The 24,850-nt window shown below is 36.7% G+C and overlaps 1 protein-coding gene across 1 annotated transcript; it reads right to left on the reverse strand.

Annotated features, from left to right (window-relative positions):
- Positions 1-347: 347 nt before the first annotated feature.
- Positions 348-17,716, reverse strand: LOC140172145 (fucolectin-like). Its single transcript, XM_072195482.1, has 6 exons — positions 17,628-17,716; positions 16,144-16,252; positions 13,747-13,941; positions 12,961-13,056; positions 6,593-6,805; positions 348-931 (listed from the first exon to the last, which is right to left on the reverse strand). The coding sequence occupies exons 2-6, from the start codon at positions 16,217-16,219 to the stop codon at positions 867-869; spliced, it is 645 nt and encodes a 214-aa protein (XP_072051583.1). The 5' UTR covers positions 16,220-16,252; positions 17,628-17,716; the 3' UTR covers positions 348-866.
- Positions 17,717-24,850: the final 7,134 nt, after the last annotated feature.

Genomic DNA, 24,850 nt, shown 5'->3' on the forward strand with positions numbered 1-24,850 from the left:
GATTTTTGTTGTTGAAAAATTAGAAGAAAAAATAATGAAATTTTGTGACTTTTAGAGAAAATGGATGTTTCAGTGAAAGATTTATCGAAAAGATTTTCAGACTTCATGAAAAAGGGGGTCTTTTGGTGACAGTAAATTGAGTAAGAAAGGGGTCATTCGATGAGAGGGAGTTTGAAAAATGGATGTCAGTCACATCATCACATCCCGTCACCCATATTAAGTGATTCATGACCTCCCCGGTTTTGGACACGCTCCTATATTCGTTTCGTTGGTTAGTTTTTAAATGTTATTTTCATTTAGATAATTACTATGTTTCATGCATATGCATGTTACTGATAAGAAACTATCCGACGAGATCGACCCTTGATTGGTTAATGTTATTAATGCCACATCTGCATGTTATGTTTATGCAGTAATAAAATAATATTTGCGATATTATAATATAACCATTGAAAATGTATAATATAATAAAAGACAGATAAAAACACTAAAAATGTCGTACTGCGCAACCAATCACGGCGCGCCTTTGACCTGACGTCAGACGCGAACTAGTCTTTTGTTTTATCTCTGTCTTTCATTATAACAAACCTGACATTTTCTGGCAACCTTTATCATTGCGCTCTTTTACTACGAAACGTTTTGTGTTCGATGAGTATAACACTTTCTGACTATTATATGATGAAGCTTTTTAAAACTTCATGCGGTTAAAACCACATGCACCCGGGCACATGCAGCATCCAATATAGCAGCCTGTATTAACATGCAAACATTACATGACGATGGGAGTATTTGCCTCTGCTGGTTTGTACTAAAAAAGAATTGTTCTATGTGTTATGAATCCAAGGTATCCGTAGTCGAATCACATGTTACTCATTGTCAGTCTCAAGCTCACGCTTCAGCCAGTTCAATAAAAGGGTTTCCTCAGACATCCCTGTTAAAACAGATAAGATATAATGTATTATTATTAATCAGAAGGACAACGTCGTTGGGCATAAAAAAATAAACAAGTACTTGTGGTCCTTTAACATGTTTAAAACTAAACTACCAAAAGGTAAGGCTACATAGGCCTAGGAGGTTTTACCCTGCCCACACTCTTAATTTCTCCCAAATAAAAAAACGCAGTTAGGCCTACAAAATATTAATGACGAAAGAAATACTGCCTTTTTACAATATTAAAATATGCATCGTCAAGCAAACAAATACTATAGAGTCAATCCATGTCAACTCCAGGGATGTGCACCGCAGCACCTCTTCGATTGTTTTTTTTTTCTATGTGGGGCTAAAGTAAAATCCTGAAAATTTGAGCTTCATACTCCATTTTGTTTTTACCGTGGCAGCAATTTGAAATTTAGGGGGGGGGGGTCAGCGTAAAAAACACGTCACAACGCGAAAGACGATGTTTGGAGGGCAATAATTGATAAAGGGAACCTATAAAACTTTTAAGAATATGTATCCTGGCATGCCTGGGGTACCGTTTCGTGTAGAATTCAAATCTGCCACTAGCAAACTTGTAAGTCCTTTACTTAAAAAGATATAGGGCCCTCAAAATGCAACTTCGTCCATCCAGGACCAACTTCGGGGGGTCAGAACGCCAAAAGTAAAAATAATTTTATTGTCCATTTTTTTGTCAGTCAGAGCCCTTTGGTGATACATGAAATGAATTTTGGGCAATTTTCATTTCAATGCATTGGCATTGAATTGGAATCGAAATGAGTGGGCTTGGGCATGAATTGAATTGGATTGGAATTAAAATCATTGTGAGCAATGAAGAATTGAATTGGTTTGGAATTGAAATCATGTTGAGTGACGTTAAATGAAGTGGAATTGAAATGAAATTCAGCTTTGATTTCAATTCAGCATTTCAATTCACAAGCAGATGTCTGTGATTCCAGATCATTCCACCTGTAAAAAGTGCCCTTATCCCGTTCTGAATTCTGATACGCTTCCAGGTCTAGTCTATTCACACAGGAGACACACATTAACAATTTAGCATCAATAGTGTTACAAAACATATTGCAACTAAGTATTCTGGAAAGCTTTCATTTAAAAATGATAGCATAAAATACACATAATTGAAGAAAATTAAAAGTATGATATCATTTCTCATACACAGGTATAGTTAAAAGTTTTTGATACTTTTTTGGAGTCCTTCTTAATCTTTCTTTAGAAGAATATCTACTGTCTCTCTTGTCATGTGGAAAAATTATAGGTTCTATGTTCATAAGGCTGAGTTCACATAGAAGTATACGGTACGGTATTCGCTATACGAAATACGCTCATTCGATCAGGCTGAGTTCATATAGGAGTGTACTATGTGAACTCAGTCTGATCGAATGAGCGTATTTCGTATAGCGAATAGCGAGTATGTCAGTTTACCCATTTTTCTTCGTCTTATCAAATGCTTGTAACTTTACTTCTTGAGGTCACATTGCATTCAATTGAGGTGTCATAATGTGCAGAATTACATCTATTAAAAAAATGAATTTACCCACATATGGTTTAGGTTTTTAAAATTAGGACGGTATACGCTGCACTAAAATCGAACACGCACGATTCCCACTATACTATACTATACGCAGGTATACGGCCATCTATTCGGGTATACGGTGCACGTTTTGCAGGTGCACGCGTATAGCTTCAATCAAGCAAGGCAATTTCATAGTACCGGGTCACATAAGGCTACGATCGCATAGAAGTATACTATTTGGGTATACGATGCTGGTTTTGCAGGTGCACGCGTATAGCTTAAATCGAGCAAGGTAATTTCATAGTACCGGGTCATATAAGAGCTATTCGAAAAGCCGTATACCTGCGTATAGTATAGTATAGTATAGTGGGAATCGTGCGTGTTCGATTTTAGTGCAGCGTATACCGTCCTAATTTAAAAAACCTAAACCATATGTGGGTAAATTCATCTTTTTAATAGACGCACTATCTAATTCTGCACATTATGACACCTCATTGAATGCAATGTGACCTCAAGAAGTAAAGTTACAAGCATTTGATAAGACGAAGAAAATGGGTAAACTGATATACTCGTTATTCGCTATACGAAATACGCTCATTCGATATCAGGCTGAGTTCACATAGTATACTCCTATATGAACTCAGCCTGATCGAATGAGCGTATTTCGTATAGCGAATACCGTATACCGTATACTTCTATGTGAACTCAGCCTTATCGATCGTACCATATATCATAATGTGCATCATGGTGGACAAGAAGTTAAGACAAAGATTAGAATGCCAGTCACTATAAGAACTAAGAAGTTCCAAAGTTTCATAAAATAGGACACAGAGGTCAAGGATCACTCGCATTGTTTGAATGTGAAAAGTGAGTTAAGGGATCTGGAATGAGCGTTTTGAGCGTTTCGACAGTGTTTTTGTGGGACATGAGAGCACATCAGACATATCGAATTGCATTCTGAATACGAAGAATGTCTTTCTGATATCAAATAATTTTCATTTTTGAAATTCACGATATATTAAATTTGATATTTTTCACATATTTGATATATAACAGTCCTCGAAGTAAATTTTATAAATCTAATGATATATTCTTAAAGTGTATGTAGCTGGGAGGAAAAGCCGACGATCAATTCAGTGAAAATTTTGACCGTTCATATTGAAGATATGGATTTTTCACAAAAAGACCTAATTTTTTTTTGGTGTTTTGGGAAAAAAAATCCATATCTTCAATACGAAAGGTCAAAATTTTCAATTGATCGTCGGCTTTTCATCCCACCTACATACACTTTAAGTATAGATCATCAGATTTATAAAGTTTACTTCGAGTACTGTTAAATATCAGAAATATCAATTTTTAACCATTTGCAATAAAATGTGTATTACATTACGAATTTCAAAAGATCAAACTTATTTGATATCAGAAGGACATTCTTCGTATTCAAGAAAGTACTAGTATTTTCTGTTGAAATGCTTTTGTGTACTTGACTTTGTGTTGCCGAATCAAGTGTTATAAAATTGGTAGTAAAATTTAAAACATGCACTGCAAGAACAGTGAGTTCGAATCCACTATCAAAGTGAGGCCGTGTGTCTAGCAAAATACCATCAAACCGAGGTTTTAGGTAATAGCGAGGAGCAAAGCGAGATAAAAAACAAAAACATAGCGAGGATGCCGTTTATAATGCTTCTGACGTAGTGAGGGGGGGGTATAGGGGGTGTATAAACAGGCTCCTCACTTCTAATGCGAAATTATGCACATTTCCTCGGTCTAAATGCATGTTTCTTTTTTAGCCTCGCTTTGCAGTGTGTATAAGTACATACAAATCTCGCTTTGTATGGGTGACCATTCTAGACACCATCTTGTCCTCGATTTGTAAACATGTCTAAATGCTAAATATGTTTAGTACAGGGTGTATCAAAATGATTGGTACCGGGCTATGTGACATTTTCAAAAATATATCAAAAATACAAAATTGCTAATTAATATAGTTCTTGTACTATAAATAAAAAGGGGCATATGTTAACTTATTGATCTAATAATCTGAAGTTGATAGGTTGATGCATCTGGGAGCTATTGTCATTTAAACGAAGATCGACGTAATCATGGTTTTACTTAAGCAACACAAGATGAATAGGTTCACTGTTTGAACCATTTATTGCATACATGCTCTTCAATATCTGATCTCAGTCTACATAACATAAAATTGCTTTACACATGCTTTTAGAAAGATAGTTCCTGAAGTCCCTGCAATACGACTCTGGCAGTGTTAGGTGAAGCCCTATCTTAAATGAACTTAACACCTGGGATGGATCCATTCTGTAAATTGTCCATATCACATTTTGAAACATTGAAAGTTATAGCATGATTGCATGGGATACTCCTTGCTCTTGGAAACTGTCTTCCAAATCTTCGCTGCACTTCTCTATAGCTTCGTGTCAACCAGTGATTCTTTACTATGAATGCACGCTGAAGTGTGGAATACTGTGGAGCCTTTCCATTAACTTTTACCAGGTGTAAACTACGCTACACTGTCTACAGTCTATAGCCATTCTGCCACACCATCTACTTAGTAATCTCAATACTACAATTTAAATTACCGCCCTGAAAGGTGTTGATACACAAACTTCTTTCACCCCACCTAAATTATTCAAGTCAATAATATTACTCTCAACCAATAAATATTGATTAGAACATAATATGTTATGACTGAAGAAATATAGACAAGGAAGATATTAAACATTTCCATGGTTTTCAACATATCATTCTCACACGGTATTTGTAGTAAAATAGAGCTTGAAAATGCTGTGCTACTGATCCAGCGTTACGATGAAAAATGTAAAAACACCTACTTTCCTTTTGAATCATATAACATCTGAACAGAATGTGCTATCTTTATAATCTAAAATTCTTAGAGATTATAAAACTACTATAATTACAAATATTTAAACAGTTAACCCCAAACTGGTACAAAAAATAGTAAAACAATTCAGCAAAAAATGAGAAGTCGTCGGTACCAATCATTTTGATACACCCTGTAATTTGATGCCTTGTGTTTAGATAATAACACAACATGTCTTGAAGTTTGACATTTGTGTTTAGATTTTACATGTGTTTACAAATCGAGGACAAAAAAGTGTTCAATCTCTAGACACAGTTTTTGCAGTGTGTCTTTGGTCAATTAACACAAACTGCAACTGAATTGGAATTGAATTGGAATTGAAATGAATGCTAAGAATTGAATTGAAATTGATTAGCTGTTAATTTCACTGCATTGAATTGGAATTGAAATTAAATGATTTTGAAATTGAAAATTTGAATTGGAATCGAATTGAATTGATTCTAAAGCAAGGTGGATTGAATTGGAATTGAATAGCAAGACTCCATGTTTAGAGAGAATTGAATTTGAATAGAATTGAAATCAAATTTCTGGAGTGAAATAACAATAGATATTACCCATGCAAAATCCCAATTGTACATTTTTTGTACATTTTGACCCCCCTAAAAACCAATGTCAGACATTTTTCCTCACCATCAACTTCAGGTATGTTGAAAATATGTCCTTTGACAACATTTCTGAGAGATATTTTCCCCCATGCGACATGGGGCCTAAAAATTGAAAACCTTCAAATCCTACAAAAGAAGAACTGTTGGGTTATTCCATTTGAATTCCATACTCCCCACCCGGCAAGACATCTTCCACACAGGGAGTGTGAATATCAAATGGAGTTGCCTGAATGGGTGACTACATTTGATATCTACACTCATGTGTGCAAGATTGACGTCATGACCTCCATAAGGATTTTAACTGGAACAGCCCATTGGCTGCATTTCACACATCGGATATACAGGTAGGCTGGCAAATCACAGTGTAAGCACATTGTGTACTTTGGAGCTGTGGAGCAAATTTGATTTAAATTTCCCGCTACTAATGGGTACCACTGTGACACGCTCACAGAAACCAGTGGTTTAATACTCGCCGCTCGACTATATGTCGCGGCTGCCACTCTACCGCGCCTTCGGCGCTCCGGCTCCGCGGCCACTTGCATGCCCGGCTGACGATTCGTTGCGTGACACCACTGGACCAAAACAAAAAGGGCAACCTTTGTGAACAAAAAATGTACTTACTTTTGTCGTTTCCACTGCACGAGGTTGCCTCGACTTCACAGAGTGTCAGAACACCCGATCCTGGTAATTCAACACTGATGTATTGTCCACTCTTATCGCATGCGATTTCGATACGCTCGTCGGGAGAGGCAGGCACTCGATTCATGCACGCTGGGTTCTGTCCGTATTCTGGGTTGGATCCTACTCGTACTATGGCCCCTGCAAGTCGCTCCGCTGCAAAAGGTGAAAATAATATTAGAATTCGCTACTTGCACGGTTCCGCCATTATGCACTATGTGCGGGGAGAGCCTCGAACTGGCAGCATACATGAATGGGAATTGAACTAGTCATAACGTTCTGTGTAAGGTTACATAATTCTTCCTTTCATGTATGCTGCCAGTTCGAGGCTCTCCCGCACATAGTGCATAATGGCGGAACCGTGCAAGTAGCGAATAGGCTACTCGGGATATGATTTGGGATTCAACAACGCAACGTTGCAATGGTTTGCCGCTAGTATGCCTACACTCCAGGAACCAACACGTTGAATTCAGTTTTTCATACTAGTTCACCCGTAGCTGTGAGAGTTTTTGACATGTTCCCGTCATATTGAAGATTCTTTTACCACTTTTAAGCCCGATTCTCTAACATTTGACTCCATATGACCTTTTACCCTTTAGCTTTCGATGACTTTTGACCTTGGTTGACCTCGATTTTCGCCCACCAAGTTTAAGCCCAATGGGACAAAGTTTGAAATTCAAATATAATTTGCTGCAATGAATTGTGGGTAGACATTGCAGTGTTCCCTGTTCACAGGTGTTGTGATATTTCTGACAGCTTACACAGGTGAACTTCTTTTTATGCACTTGACTGCTTCATGTTATCCACTTGAGGCAATCATGTAAATTTCCCCCATAGATGACCTTTGACCTCGAGGGGGCCTTCGAAAACCTATCCATATCCGAAATATCGGATCGAAGCGTCACACCCGGGGCGTCACAGCGCGGCGAAACCCATAGCCGGACAGACAGACAACCACCCAGACACCCTCCCGCACACAAACACAGACTTCGCTCATTATTTTAGTTTAGTAAATGAGTGGAAGAAAGGATAATAAGTCAAATTAAGAAAAATTCTTTGTATACTATTAAGAAAAAGTCTTGGTATGACTTGCACATACTGCAGTTAATGTCCGTTTTCCTATACACAATCTACACAGTGCTCTCACCCATTGACGCGTGACCTCTACAAATAGTGTATGTTAGAAGTATAGGCAATTGCCTAGTTAACGTCACTGTGTGAAAAATAACCGGGCAATATTTAAAGTACTCTTCTGAAATTCTAGAAAATATAGTTTTGTAACATGTCCTAAATTTTAGCTAATTTAGATGTTTGGAAATATTCGCACTTTGGTGTTTTAGTGTATGTTATAGGTAATAGGACATTGCCTTGTTAACGTCACTGTGTGAAAAATAACCGGCCAATATTTAAAGTACTCTTCTGAAATTCTAGAAAATATAGTTTTGTAACATGTCCTAAATTTTTAGCTAATTTAGGTGTTTGGAAATATTCGCACTTTGGTGTTTTATGAAGGATATGTAAACGACAGATAACACCAAAAAATATGAAGAAATTATTTCCAAACCGTGTTACGGCCCACAGCCATTATGTTTCTCATTTTCAAGAATGGTGGTTAACAATATGCACACTATTGTCTCATTTCGTGAACGAAGGCCCACTCAGTATTGTTACCTTTGCGTTCGCTTTATAATCGTTCACCCAACTGAAACTATAATACCAGCTCATTGCTCATTGCACAGGTAAAACAGAAACGTGTGTAGTAGCTTGTAGTGTGGATTTAACCAGAGAAGATCTGATGTAGCATAGATAGCTGTTTTCAATGAGTGTTATCTTGGTTTAATAGCTTTTAATGGGGTTTAAGTCCTGCAAAGGTCGTGGTGATTTCTACTGTAGACATGACTGCATCATGACTAACCTCCCTGGTTTTCTTTTACATTATTATTGAGATATGGTACAGCTCGTACGTCACGTGTCGCCTGTCCTATACATTAGTGGCATACGCACAGTGGGTATGATAGGCCTAAGATAGGCCCACTACGAGGCGGGGGGGGGGGACTCATTTAATGTGGGTACGGTATAGGTATGTGCCGCTGATATGTGTGCATTTTCAAGCTGTTTCACTTCCAACTATAACAATGGGTCGGAGCAATGAGTTAACTGTTAATACGATGTCACTTCATGAAAGTTGAATATACAATTTGGTTTTTTTTCATGGGCTATTATTGATTTTTATCCACTGCATCTTTACCCGGTTCTGGCCATATACTCACCTCCCCCCTCAAGATGGCCAGAAGACTAGGCAATATATGAGCTGTAAAATCCTGATGACCTGCTCAAAATATAGGGCCACAACTTATAAGTTACGTTTTAAAAATAAATCGGAAAATATTTGACAAAATGCAAACGTGTAAAAAGATATGGTTAGCCGTATTTGTTTTACACATATGGACCAAATTATAGCGTCACATGTCATTGCGTTCAGTCATAATGGTTCATGTTAAAAGTTGCATCCGAGTCCATACAAAAACCCTTTAAAAGGGTTAAGCAGCGTCAAGGGATTATCTTTTCTTTCAAATGTTGGAAACTGTGACGATTTAATTTGGGTTTTTTTTTTTGGGGGGGAGATTGACTTAATGAGGTTTACAAACCAAAGCAAGTGTTTAGGGTTTCTGTTAATGTTAATTCAATGCATTGAAATCGAATTGAATTGAAATGAATAGGCGGTTACCCGTATTTGGCGGTTCTCGGCTGTCGCGATTACCTGGCTGATGGTGACTGTACCCACCAAGTTTTATGCGCATAGGACAGTTTTTACTAATTTGACCTCAGATGACCCTTTGTGACCTCGAAATGACCTTCCAAAATTTGGCTCTAAATGTTGACTGTACCCACCACGTTTCATGCCCATACAACAGTTTTTAGTAATTTGACCTTGGATGACCCCAAAATGACCGTCCAAAAATTTGATTCTAAAAGTTGACTGTACCCACCAAGTTTCATGCCCATACAACATTTCTTACTATTTTGACCTCAAATGACCCCTGGGTGACCTCGGATGACCCCAAAATGACTGTCCAAAAATTTGACTCTAAATGTTGACTGTACACACCAAGTTTCATGCCCATACGACAGTTTTTACTAATTTGACCTCAGATGACCCCTGGGTGACCTTGACCCACTAATCAATACAAACTTGTTCTGTCCTAGGTCAAGATGCACCTACCCACCAAGTTTCATGCCCATATGACAGTTTTTACTAACTTGACCCCTAGATGACCTCTGGTGACCTTGACCCACTAACCAATATAAACTTGTTCTGTCCCGGGTCAAGACGCACCCACCCGTCAAGTTTGAGCAACTTGCGACCCCCAGTATCCGAGAAAAACAGTTTTTACTAATTTGACCCCTGGATGACCTTGGGTGACCTTGACCCACTAACCAATATAAACTTGTTCTTCCTCATACCAAGCTGCACCCACCCACCAAGTTTGAGGAACGCGCGACCCCCAGTCGCCGAGAAAAGAGGCGGACAGACAAACAGACACACAAACACACAAACAAACAGATTCTGGTGAATTATAGTAAGATTTTGGGCGATTTTCATTTCAATGCATTGGAATTGAATTGGAATCGAAATGAGTGGGCTTAGGCATGAATTGAATTGGATTGGAATTGAAATCATCGTGAGCAATGAAGAATTGAATTGGATTGGAATTGAAATCATGTTGAGTGATGAAGAATGAAGTGGAATTGAAATGAAATTCAGCTTTGATTTCAATTCAGCATTTCAATTCACAAGCAGATGTCTGTGATTTCAGATGATTCCACCTGTAAAAAGTGCCCTTCCGTTTAAACAAACAAACTGTTTTTCCCAAACTTTTTTTTTAAAAAGAAACATAAACACAAAGTGTTACAAAGCATATTGCAATTAAGTATTCTGGAAAGCTTTTCATTTCACAAAATGCACATATATAATTTGAAGAAAATTAAATGTATGATATCATATCTCTTACACAGGTATAGTTAAACTTTTTGAGAATTTTTTGGAGTTCTTCTTAATCTTTCTTTAGAAGAATATCTACTGTCTCTCTTGTCATGTGGAAAGTTCATAAAGACACTATATCTTCTAATATGATGCAAATTGATTCTTAGCATTTCCAATGTTTTAAATTGCTTGATATGATCGATAATGTAAGTATGAGATCCCCTCCAACTTGCCAAAGATCTCAAACTTTTGGCACTGATCATAGCCCCTATTTTTCTCAAGCTTCTAATTTTTATGCTCAAAAATCATTGTACATTTGAACAAATTTTAAAGAATTAAAGAAAATGCTTACAACTTTGACAGCTTCTTTCACACTTTTGCAAAAGTACAAGGATGTTGGGTGTAAAATCTTAAGAGGAGCAGGAGACAAGTAGGGACTATCTAATAGTATCAAAACATTGATTTTTGACATCTTTGAGGTAAGTGTGGGGACAGGGTCCCATTACTCGATCGTACCACACACCTTAAGTTTAGAAAATAATGTGCATGGTGGACAAGAAGTTAAGACAAATTATTAGAAAGTCAGTCACCTAAGAACTAAGAAGTTCCAAAGTTTCATTAAGTAGGACCCAGAGGTCAAGGATCACTCGCATTGTTTGAATGTGAAAAGTGAGTTAACATAACAATAAAGTATCTTCTGTTGAAATGCTTGTTGCTGACTCAAGTGTTATAAAATTGGGAGTAAAATTTAAAACATGCACTGCAAAAACAGTGTCTAGATATTAAACACCATTCTAGATACCAGCTTGTCCTTGATTTGTAAACATGTCTAAATGCTAACCATGTTTAGTAATTTGATGCCTTGTGTTTAGATATTAAACACTTGATGTTTTGAAGTTTGACATTTGTGTTTAGATTTTAAATGTGTTTACAAATCAAGGACAAAAAAGTGTTCAATCTCTAGACACAATTTTTGCAGTGTGCCTTTGGTCAATTAACAAACTGCAACTGTATTGGAATTGAATTGGAATTGAAATGAATGCTCAGAATTGAATTGAAATTGATTAGCTGTTAATTTCACTGCATTGGATTGGAATTGAAATGAAATGATTTTGAAATTGAAAAATTGAATTGGAATCGAATTGAATTAATTCTAAAGCAAGGTGGATTGAATTGGAATTGAAAAGCAAAACTCCAGGTGTAGAAAGAATTGAATTTGAATAGAATTGAAAATAATTTTCTGGAGTGAAATAACAATAGTTTCTGTAACACTTTATAAACACGGCAACGTGTTTAATTTTTCGTTTACACAGTAAAGGTATAGGACACCTAAACACCAAAGTAAACACAAGGTAAACACATATTCATGATCTGGTCCATGGGGGCCAAAGGCGGCAAATTCGAAACTGAGATAAAGGAAAAAATATCGAGTAAAAAACAATAAAATAAATAAGAAAATCAAAAAACTTCTTAACTTTAGAACGAAGTATGCTAGACCTTTGGTGTTTTCAGTAAATGATAGCCTATTGTAGGCCTATGTATAATGTAATAATTACAGTACATGTAACTCAATTTTCAAAAATGCCTCCGTTGACCGCCCCTAAGGACCAGATCGTGTCACAGTCAAAGAGTAAACGTATGCATGGTATGACAAAGTAAATGCACATAATTATGTTTACTTTGTAAACATTTGGTGTGTTTACTTTCTTAACAATTTGAAAGTAAACATGTTGAATGTTTATAATCTAAATACTCTCATATGTTCAACAATACAGTAGGGCAGGTCTATTCACGTGTTTGTTAAAGAAAACCTGACTGCTATGGACTCAGGTGTAACTTTTAAAACGGCCTCTTTTCTTAGACAATTAACCATTGTGACTGAACGATGTGTGACGCTATAAATTAGTCCACATGTGTATAACAAATAGGGCTATACATCTCTTTTTACATTTCTAGTATTCTACATTTCGTAAAATATTTTTTGACTTATTTTGAAAAGTATTAGGGGGGGGGGACTATATGACTTTTATACCGGGAAATTGACCGACAACAAGTAAAGCCAGGGTGAGTAGGCTCCGACGGCGTCAGCAGGGTGAGAAAAACTTGAATTCACTCCAGGCGTACCCAAAATAGCAATGCCGCGATAGGAGAGGGGGAGGGGGGACCGGTCTGATTATGGGGGCACAAGCTATTTTTCGGCAATTTTCCCATGGGATTGTCTAATTTTTCAAATCGTTGGGGGGCTATGACGCTACGCCATGATTGTAAGCAAGTAAATACCTGTGACCATGGGCCACCTGGCTGTAAGTCTATTATTAATACCTACGACAGCAATCGGCTCTGTTGTAGAGGACAACTAGACCAACACATTCCTCTTGCTGCATGTCAACGGCCCACCAAGGGTTTCCTACGTTATCAGGTGCTAAACACAGAAAAGAAATAAATAAGACATTTTAGGTCTATTAGTCTTGTTGCATCAAGTCATTTGGAATCATTTCATACTCGTATTTATATATTATGGCTGTACAGAAAAAGCAAGAAAACAGTTCAAATGTTACATTTTTTTATCAGTTACTGGCATAAGCGGACGTGTCGTATCATCCGGGGCAGGGGCATAGCCAGCTTTCTTGGTCAGGGGGGGGGGGGAATAAAATTTTGGGGCAAAAAAAAAAAAAATTGCAGTTGCATCATACAATACATAGAGACTGTATGTCTTCAAGCTTCCCGAAAAGGGCTTTATGATGTGCGCGCGTAGCGCGAAAAAAAATGGTATTTTACACTATTTTCGCCCATTATCCGGCTAAAAAAGGGATTTATTGTTACAATGTGGGCGCCTAGCGCGGACAAATTCTGTATTTTACACTATTTTGGCCCTGAATTTTGATAGAAAAGGGGCTCCTTGCCCTTTTTTTTTTCCTTTGCCCTCCTGATTTTCTCTTTCATTTTTTTTTTCTGTCAGGGGGGGGCACTCACAAAGTTATTTACATCCCTTTCACAAAGTTATATCCCTTCCACAAAGTTATTTACATCCCTTTCACAAAGTTATTTACATCCCTTTCACAAAGTTATTTACATCTCTTTCACAAAGTTATTTACAATTCAACTTTCTCACCTGTATGTGTGCAAGAGAGAGAGAAAAAATTTCCGTTGGTGTTGCCGTCCACTGCGTGGTCAGAGGTGCTCCGGTGAGTATCCATTGTAGAACTTTGGCTGGTAGGTTTACCTATCAGGGAAATTTCACTAGGAGTACCAAGGTTAGCAGCAATATTGATTAAGTGCTCTATGCTTGCCAAAAATCTCTTATCCGCTGGAAAACAATCAGTGTTTCAAAAAGTGAAAAAGTGCCATGTGACTTAATGTAATACATTAGAAAATGCTTAAAACCCAACTATTAGGCCCCGATTCATCCTCATTTAGGCATGGGAAATAGATTGTACATGAAGAATGAGCAGGATCAGACATTTTATCATGTTTATGAAGATTTGGCTAAACTCTCAAAATGTGTTGCATTATTTTCAGAAACATAGGCCCTAAAGCTCTTTGTGAGCTGGCGTAAGCGGTGTGGGCTACAGGGTGATCTGGATAGTCGGTAATTTTCTGTAATAAAAGTCCCTTTAAAAGGGATGTACCGGCAAAAGGATGAATTACAATGAGTAACATCAAATTTCTTTTTAAAATATATACATATTTATAGTGGTGCTCCGCACTCTGTTGGCACCGTATACACCCGCACTATTAACGAAAGACAGAAATATAAGACTAGTTCGCGTCCGGGGTACGATTAAGGGGGAATATGCCTTTGCAAGGGCTTAAATTAGAAATGATATATTTAAAGACAGGGGAAAATTACCTAAGTTATGGTCAAAAATGTAACTTCGTGAATTAGAATCTCTTATGTATTTTATTGTTTTTCAACCTGTGATATTTCTTATGTATTCTATTGTTTTTTCAAGCTGCGATATTTAATTTTTCCAAAAAAAAAATGTATATCTCAAAAACAAATTCATTTGAAACAGTGTGTTAGACTTAGAGTCTATATCGTTAATTAATCAGCGTTATCAAAATGATTAGATTGTGGATTCCGTAATTATATGGAGTTAGTGATGTGATGTTTCTTAAAACGGTAAGTGATTGGATGCAAATGAAGTATTCAGACACTAGCAACCAATGAATCCGTGTATTACATCATGACGTTATCACTCAGAACGCTATTGACCACCCTCTATTGTTATGCATAGTCGTGCTGGAAGTCGATCGATACATGTTGAAATCAACACTTTTCTGAGATACACTTTTCTACTTTGAAATTAATTTTCTCGGTCAAATAAAATGCAATAATCGTATTTGTTTCAGTTATGTCAGATAAAACTATAATAGTGCCTTGCTATTACCTTGAAAAAAATCCTGGTGTTAAAATTAGGGATGAAATTGTGCCTATCAGATTTTTTTTTACATCTATTAACTTCACTCGTGAGCTTTTTTTTTGTTGAATTTTTAGCGTTTCAAACTAACATAGTTCGCTAAAGAAAGATTTCCAACCTCAGTAAGGCACATCGTGTGGGTCTATAATATTATACAGTGACGTAGACTTCTTTTTGACATTGGGGGATGGGCTTGGAAAAACACCTTTTGGCGACATAATAAGTTTATGGTACAAAGGCGCGCGAAGCGCGCGGAAAATTTTGCCATTTTGAAGCTAAAGTTTCGGCATTATTTTGTGACATTTTGATGAATCCAAAAAAAGGTCATTGGGTAGCCGCAACCAAAAAAAGGGGTCAGTGGGTAGCTGCAAAAAAGGGGTCATTGGGTATGACTTTTTAAAAAGGGGGTCACCGGGTATTGTCGACTCCAAATGAGGGGGCCTATTGACAGGCACATACCGTCACTTCCAAAGTTGAGTGACCCCCGGGCAATGTACTCTGCATTAGAATTTGCCCTTCTTTTAAAGCCGTTTCCGACATACCAAATCTGTATTCACTTTAACCAACACATCTTGGGGCACGCAGGATCATTCAAATTCGGAAATTGTAAACTTTATTTTGTATTGTATCTTTAAAAGTAATGATGATAAGTACATAAAATATACATTTTCAGAAAGGAAATGAGACAAGGAATCCAACTAGCACGGCAGATTTCTGCAAAAATGAGCACTTTTTGAAAAAAGCGCCAAAATATCAAAATGGATGGAAATTGCATTTGTGTCCTGAATCCACAAATCTAGAAAGAGTTTATGAGAAATTTTGAGAAATTCATGAGAAATTCCAACTTCCTGGCATGTAAGATAACAGAGATGTGACGATGGAGGTAGAACTTTTTGAATGACCCTCGCATAAGAGCCCAAAACGCACCTCGTGAAAACAATATTGCGTTCAACGTACGGGCAGTGAATAGGTGATAATATGCGTCTTCACAATGCATTTCATACTTGTTCATAGAGTGTTCCCTAAAACAACTGCATCTCATATGTGCCAGTCGGCCAGGTCTTTTTTGAAGACATTGTTCTACTTACCTTCACCTGCACCCCAAACTGAATTTACAATAGCGGCAGAAAAAAGGACCACGTACGCAATGACCAACCCCCTCATCTTGTGTGTTTTGACTTTGGCAACAAAGTGTATCTGTAAATAGGAAAGAAACAAAATAATTAAAGAAGTGTTTCATGATCCTAGCATCCTCTTTTTATGACATTTTTCAGTACATATCCAAAAAGCATATTCCCAAAATTTCAGTTGATTCCGATTTTGCGTTTGCGAGTTTATGTATGATTATGTGTATTACACTGCTCCATAGACAATGCGTTGTAATTTCGTTCTGGTGCACCAGAACGAAATTCAAATTTCACGATATCTTTGCAAAACGAATTAATCTGCAAGAAATATTTTGTAGCCAGAGGTTTCCAGTGATATAAAAATCTCAACATTTTTTGAGAAAAGTGGGGGGATGAGGCTGTGGATCACGAAATGCCCCTTTAAGAGTCGACTTGTTACGTTTATTATAATTGAAATTTAAAAAATGAAATATTAAAATAAAAACGCATTCCGCATTAGATGTTGAACCCAGATGAGCTTTGAGACAAACTTTCAAATTAACAGGGCCTTTAAGGGATGGGGTGTGAACGTTTGGACAGTATTTATTGTGGGACATTGGAGCACATCAGACACATCGAATTGCATTCTGAATATGAATGTACGTCCTTCTGATATCAAATAATTTTGATTTTTTGACATTCGCAATGTAATACACATTTTATGGCAAAAAATTAAAAAATTGAGTTTGATATTTAACAGTACTCGAAGTAATCTGATGATTTATACTTAAAGTGTATGTAGGTGGGATGAAAAGCCGACGATCAATTGAAAGTTTTGACCTTTCGTATTGGAGATATGGATTTTTGGGAAAAAATCCATATCTTCAATATGAAAGGTCAAAATTTTCAATTGATCGTCGACTTTTCCTCCAAGCTACATACACTTTAAGAATATGTCATTAGATTTATAACATTTACTTCGGAGACTGTTATATATCAAAATGTGAAAAATATCAAATTTTAATAATTTGTCATAAAATTTGTATTATATCGTGAATTTCAAAAATGAAAATTATTTGATATCAGAAAGACATTCTTCGTATTTAGAATGCAATTCGATATGTCTGATGTGCTCTCATGTCCCACAAAAAATACTGTCGAAACGCTCAAAACACTCATTGGATATTCCAGATCCCTTAACCCCATGAGAACTTCCTGCCGATTGACCAAAAATCAGCAACATTGTTAGAATAATTTCACCACGCAAAAAAATTGGGGTGAATTATTTGCAAAGCTCCATTCTTATTGGTGATTAAAGTGAAGATATCATGTAATTGACCAATCAGAGGCAATGTTAGATCGGCAGGTAGTGCTCAGGGGGCAGATTTCACTACGCTGAACTGAAGTGAATTTTGTTTTAACATTACAAAATAACAAGAAAAACATAACATTTTTAAGGCACTTACTTGTTTAGCAGCACGGCAAAACTCAGATCAGGACAAATGATTGCCAGAAAACCTGAAAGGTGTTGCAAGGTTCAACTGCCGATGCTGGTTCTGGGTAACTGGTTCAATAGTGCATGCAACGTGACTGAAGTGAATTTTGTTTTTAACATTACAAAAATAACAAGAAAAACATAACATTTTTAAGGCACTTACTTGTTTAGCAGCACGGCAAAACTCAGATCAGGACAAATGATTGCCAGAAAACCTGAAAGGTGTTGCAAGGTTCAACTGCCGATGCTGGTTCTGGGTAACTGGTTCAATAGTGCATGCAACGTGACTGGTACGGTCTTCGGCAACAGTGAGACGGTCAGAAGATAATCGGTCTTTATAAACAGGCAGAACACTTTCATTTCATATCATTTTATTTAGGATTCAAAACAAGGATTAAAAACATAGAACAGAATACATAAAAGCATATTTCCACTGTGGTCCTTGATGAGACATAATAGTACAAGAATAAAAGAAACACTACTATAAAAAAAAAGTAATTTATATTAGCCTGACACCTCTTGCATATTTTTTTGGACATTCAAAATTCAAAAGGTGTTTTGATGACAATTTGAAACTCATTTAGCATAAGCTATAAGCCAAATTTCTTTCATAACGTTTTTAATAAAGCTTTTAATGTTCGTTTCATTTGCAATTTTGAAGGTAAGTACTCTTAAATACAATTAATTATCTCATCATAATCTCTTTAAAAGCTTTATAAATGCTCAAAATTTAAACGTAATAAATAATAATATTTTGGTGATAAAGAACACCTGAAGGGCAGTCTTCTTGAATCTCTTTTTTATCTTTCAGTAAAACATGTCAAGGAGAGGATAGACCTTCTAGAAAGGACAATATCCACACCGGCCGAAGGACTATCTAAGCCGGCTGACCTACTATCCACGCCGTCAGACCACGTGATATGTGGTGCTAGCTGTTGAGTCCTTCTGGAAGGACTAGGTTAGGAATTAGCGACAACCTCGAAAGAAATTACTTTTAAGGCCGTTCCTAAACATTTTTATTGAAAGATAAAAATAGTTATCAACAATCAATCAACATATTACCCATTTTGGAAATAATATGCTTCAATGTACCCGGGGGGGGGGCTCAAGTTTAGAAGTGACGGGTATGTGCCTATACCAGCGTCGCGAAGTACATGAAGTAGGGGCATATCGGGCACAAAACGTTATTTAAAAAAATGGGGGTCATTGGGTACAAGCAAAAAAAAAAAAGGGGTCATTGGGTATAAGATTTTGAAAAAAGGGGTGATCGGGTTAAAAATATGTGAAAAATGATCTAAATTTCCAATACAAGTTTGTTGAAATAAGAGAATTTGAAAGTTTCGGCATTATTTTGTGACATTTTGATGAATCAAAAAAAAAAGGAGGTCATTGGGTAGCCTAGCCGCAACCAAAAAAAAAAAAAAAAGGGGGGGGGTCAGCGGGTATGGCTTTTAAAAAAAAGGGGGCCATCGGGTATAGTCGACTCCAAAAGAGGGGGCCTATTGACAGGCACATACCGTCACTTCCAAAGTTGAGTGACCCCCTAGGCAATGTACTCTGCATTCGGCAAGTTTCCGTAAAAGCTAGCAACTAACTTATTTCACTTCAAAAACGATGACCCGGCCCTGAAAATGACCCCATATTAACATTCCGGATCTATATAAATTTACATGCTTATGCTCGTATCAAGGGATAAAAAAAATGTGAAATTCGGCGAAGGGCTGAAGAGCCAACTTTGCATAAAAATACGCATATTGAATTGTGGGAAAGAATTTCGGCACAAATTGACTTCCGGTAGAGAAACCCTAAATCCGCGTATTGGCAACAATGTATAACTATGTGTCTCTTTATCCAGTGATACCAAAATAAGTACAAACATTCTCCACATAATGTCGCTATAATGATATAATGTGAGGGCGCCCACCCGGGGGTGTGGGAGCACATCAAAACAATTTAGGTGGTGGGTCTTTGGGAGCTGACGGTGTACCGGTAAAAGGTGGTCTTTCGGAGCTGCGAAGTATGGTCATTTTGTGTTAAGTGCCCCCAGGTGCGCCCATGCAAATTTGGGGAATTCTGGTTATGTACAAAAGTAGGGCCTATAGACAAAATTGATTTTCGGGTAAAAATTCAACAAAAATGCGATTTTCATTGAATTAACTTCTCAATATGAATGGAAATGAGTAAAAAGTCAGTAGCTCTTGAAATAATTTTACAAGAGCGAAATGAAAATCATTGATTTTATTGTAGAAACCAATGGTGGACCCCCCTCTATGGTCATCTTTGACGTCCGGTCCTACCCCTGGGTAAGATGCTGGGGAGATAACCAGTGCTTGAGAAAAATAACGCTCACACTAATAGAAAAAGGATGGGTTCAATACGTAATACGTGAGATATTAAGGCTTATTCAGCGTGTTTATAGTGGGAACAGTACAGATGTAGCCTATGGTATATTGGCGGATAAATTCTATCCGGTCAGAAATTGTCCGGAAACTTGCTTACTAAATACTAGCCGTAACGGGTATGTGACCAGTGGCCTCATTGACGCTATAATATACTGCATTAGTTTTATTGAAGCATATCCCAAAACTAGACCAAGATGACTTGGTCTCCGACTCGCCTTAATATTTCAAATCGCAATGTATTCATTGTTTCTAGTGGGTCCCGGGAGTGGGTCCTTGGATCATTGATGTTTAAAATTGAAAAAAGAGAAGAAGGTGAAAACACTTACTGAAACGATCTATCCTTGTTGTCTGGCAAGTTAATGATAAATCGGATAATGTTAAATGGCATTTTGTAATAAATAAAATGAGTAATTTTCCTTGGCTAAGGTAGATCAAAACTGTCAACTATGATCTGAGTCTTGTTTATTTCATTAAAAGTAAGAATATTTGTATTTTCACTTTTCATAGCATTTGGATATTGCAATTGCAATGGGCTATTCCATTTAAAATCCACACTACCCATGTGGAAGATTTAGCTAAAGTCTTCCACAGAGGGAGTATGAGTTCTGAATAGAATAGACAATTAGGTAACTTCCATTTGTAATAGGCCTACTCACTCCAGCTGTGGAAAATATAAGTAAAGCCATAATACAGAGGGGTATGGGTTTCAAAATGATTAATCCTGACCAATGACATTTGAAGGAAGATATTTCCAAAATCTTCCAGAGGGGTGTGAATTTCAAATGGAATACCCCAACCCCAATAATAATAAATGACATTTTTGGTTATGACCTATAACATGTATTCTTTCTTTAAATGCTTTCATCGGAAATCGGTGCCTCAATTGGATGGAGAAATGCATTGGAACTTTTGATTAGGTGCTTTTTAAATAATTTATTTTAATCAAATCATGTAAAACGTAAATAGAAGATGTAGAATAAAACTGTTGTACGTTATTGTATATAGGTATAGGCCTGGGGGGTATAGGTTTGTACTTTAACAGTACATACAGAGATTGATCACACCACCTCGGAAATGTGTTGAAAGTTCTCATTTTTTAGCTTCATCTAATATGTTGGTTCAGTATTGAATGTATACCAAACCTTTAATATTTCCCAAACCCCCATGATTGTTGATAAATTTCAAAAATGACCCTCTAAACTGAATAAAACAGGGGCTCAGTTCTAATATTTGTACATAAAAATGATTAAGTTAGTGGCTAGATCACTGAATCATATTTATTTGAACTTAAGGTGGTATTACACCCCTTGATACATTTTTTACTATTTTTGCATATTTCTCAAAAAATAATAACACACTGGTAACAAAAGGTATGTACATTATAGGGCAAGGAATCCAGTTACTACATTGGAATTTCAGTGACTCAAGACAAGCGGTACGTTCACTGCAAAACTTAAGCGTTTAGATTCTAAACACCTTTTTGTAACACTTATGAAACGTGTCACAGTATTTATTTTCTAAACATGTCACAGTGTTTAGTTTCTATAACAGTCAACACCATGTTTAGAAACTAAACACTATAGTGTCCAGGTCAACTGAACACTATAGTGTTTAGTTTCTAAACATGATGTTGGCTGTTATAGAAACTAAACACTGTGACATGTTTAATTACATGTAACACTTATTACACACTGTGACACGTTTACTTTCTACCGCAGTCAACACCACGTTTAGCAACTAAACACTATAAAGTTTAGTTGACCTGGGCACTATAGTGTTTAGTTTCTAAACATGCTGTTCAACACATGACATGTTTAGGACAATGTGTTTAGCCAAGATGTGTTTAGGATTTTCAATTACATACCTAATCTTGAACACGTGACGTGTTTAATGTGATTTCAACCAAAACATGATAGATTTTCATCCCTACACCATTTTTCGTAAAATATGATCATGTCATTAATACACTGCCCAGTGCTACAATATTGTTTTATATATACAAACATACAAAAACTTACATTTTCTTTGTCATTTTAATAATTAACCAAATTTCAGAAAACACATTACTTCCTACAACCATTTCCATGTTTTAACACACTTGTTTACCATAAAACAGTGGTAAAAATTGTTACAATGCATCAAATATGAATGTCATTAATAAGGAACACTATGCCACTATCCTTACCATATATCTCACATAAATATGCTAACATGCATAATTGAATATCCACAAACATGCTCATGAAAATATCAGAATAGAATCCAATACATTCACAAAATCAACTTTAGGTCAGGTGACCCCAAATTTTCTCATTTTGCAGGATAAATGAAATAAGCTAAATCAGTTATATTAAACCTGTTAATTTCTGAAAATATTTTTCAAATCACCTGACCACGAAGTGAGAGATAAAGATTGTTTTCTTATATAAGATAATTGAGCATAAAAGAAACCTCAAGGCCTATGCACACCTATTATCATGATTATTATTGGTTCCCAATTTTTTATTTTTACACTAAGTCCAGACAACCCTGAGACTCCAAGTCTTGTTTCTGAAAGAAAATCATCCCTGAGATAGATAGATTTTAATTCAACACATTATACAATACACCAGAATATATAGGGCCTAGCCTATAAAAAATGAAGCAATAAATTGTGCTTTGTATGACAAATTGGGATTAATGAATTAGTTTGATCATCTCTAGCACTTCCATAGTTTGATCAATATTTGGCTACGTGTTTATCCTTCAGCGTCTTTGACTGGCACTCAGGGCCGTCGCTAGACCATCTTCTAAGGGGGGGTAGAGAAATACATTTTACTGGTAGGCCTATATGGCCGGATTTACCTTTTAACGGCAACATGATTGCCACCTCTGGCTCTTCAGATAGAAGACACCCCTCTCCAACAACTGTAATCCAAGCTGTTCCAGAATCCCTTTGAAAATTTGATAAAGTGCGCACGTAGCGCAAGAAAATTTGCTATTTCAATGCTAAAATTAAAGGGGGATGTACCGGAGTCACCAAGCCAGGGGGCAAAATTTCCAAATCGTCCCAGCTGCTACTAAAAAAAAATATCGCGAAAAAAATTACAATTTCAATGCTAAAATGAACAAAATTGAAGACAATAATGTGCCCTAAAATCGTGTCATAGGCCTTTACGACTTTTGGTTAATCTTGTCCCGGTATTTTGATCCAGTACACAAGTTTTGTGTTTTTCCAGGCATCACAGGAGCTGCCCTATAGCACTAATATGTTATGTTAGGAAGGATGGAATTATAACTCTCATTTTTTTAGATTCGTTTTCAAATTCCAGATTAAAAAAAAAGGAATTTCCAAGTAAGGGGACGTCTCGCAGATCACAGAATGGGATTACCGAGATAAATGCGCGTGAAGCGCTCGGTAATTTAGCATTTTAATACCGTGGCCAAAATGGGGTTAATTTTGGGCCTAAAGTAACTAAAAAGAAGAGGCAAATCGAAAAATTTGTCACAACATTATCTGTCGACTGAGCAGGGATTCAGGGAAGGGGACTGACTTGCCACCCTGCTCTTTGGCTAATCTCAATTGGTTTCGATGAAAAGTGACATATATTTACAAGCCGACGACGAACGTCGGCTTGTTCTGTCTTCTTCCAATTCTTTCTTTCTTCTTCTTTCTTCTGGCAACATGCTCTAGCTCCGCCAGGCATTGACAGATTTCAACCATATTTGACCCAAATGACCAATGGGTTAGGCAAAACCTTCCATTTGACTTTGACCTGGCTGTGACCTTTGACCTTGACCTTATGGTCAAAAATGTTGATTTCACAAAAAATGCTACTCCTTCCACAAATTACATGCAATGATCATGTGACTCATGCATATGAATCAACGTTAACCAGTGCTTAAAACTTGTAAACAGATTTGAGGTCAAAGGTCATTAAGGGGTCATTTCCGGTAAAAGTCTGAAAAATTTGTAAAAAATATTCAAAAAATCACTGTCTTTGCAAATTATATAGCAGAGGGTCGCCATTAACACACATGCATCGCTACTAGCCAGGGTCTTTAGGATGCCTACAGTTTTGGGGTCAAAGGTCATTAAGGGGTTACTTCCGGTCAAAAACTAAAATTATCAAAAATGTTCAAAAAATTTATCTCTTAATGTAAACAGACCAGAGTAATATAACCATCATACATAAATCAGTGCTACCTGATGTATGCATAGTATTTTTATTTTGGGGGTCAATGGTCATTAAGGGGTCACTTCCTGTTTTTAGCTATATAACTTTAAGAATTTTTATCTCGACAACTAAACATAGTAGAATTTTTTAATTAAAATTGGAACAATGCATTTTGTCGGTGTACGTAAGGTTTTTTTTCCATTGAAGTCAAAGGTCATTAAGGGGGTCAAAAGGTCAATAAAAAATTTAAAAAAAATCAAAATCCATGTATAAGTTCCGATTAAGCTGAAATTCACCAGGAATATTTCTTATGACATCCTAAGCACAATGCAAGAGCAGTTGACCCCATCCATGACCCAGAGGTCAAGTTATAGGGGTCAAAAGTCAAATTTCGAAAATTGGTCCAATCGAGCTCAAATTCAACAGAAATTATTCTTACGACATTCTAAACATGTTAAAAATATTTATGACCCCAAAGGTCAAAGTTTAGGGGTCAAAGGTCAAATTTCTAAATTGCTCAAACTTGACCCATTAACAGGTCGGCTTGTGTGTCATGTCTCGCATGACTTTCTATATAGCTCTTGTTCTTTTTAACATTCAGGGGGATGGGGTTGCAAAAACATTCCTTGTAATAT

The sequence above is a fragment of the Amphiura filiformis genome, chromosome 15, assembly GCF_039555335.1.
Source record: "Amphiura filiformis chromosome 15, Afil_fr2py, whole genome shotgun sequence".
Taxonomy (NCBI): domain Eukaryota; kingdom Metazoa; phylum Echinodermata; class Ophiuroidea; order Amphilepidida; family Amphiuridae; genus Amphiura; species Amphiura filiformis.

Excerpts from the sequence above, each read along its gene's own strand:
- LOC140172145 (XM_072195482.1), bottom strand. The coding sequence starts at position 16,219 with ATGAGGGGGTTGGTCATTGCGTACGTGGTCCTTTTTTCTGCCGCTATT. Across the intron at positions 13,942-16,143 it reads AGTTTGGGGTGCAGGTGAAG|CGGATAAGAGATTTTTGGCA; the intron begins GTAAGTAGAACA and ends ATTGTTTTCCAG. Across the intron at positions 932-6,592 it reads GTGCAGTGGAAACGACAAAA|GGATGTCTGAGGAAACCCTT; the intron begins GTAAGTACATTT and ends CTGTTTTAACAG.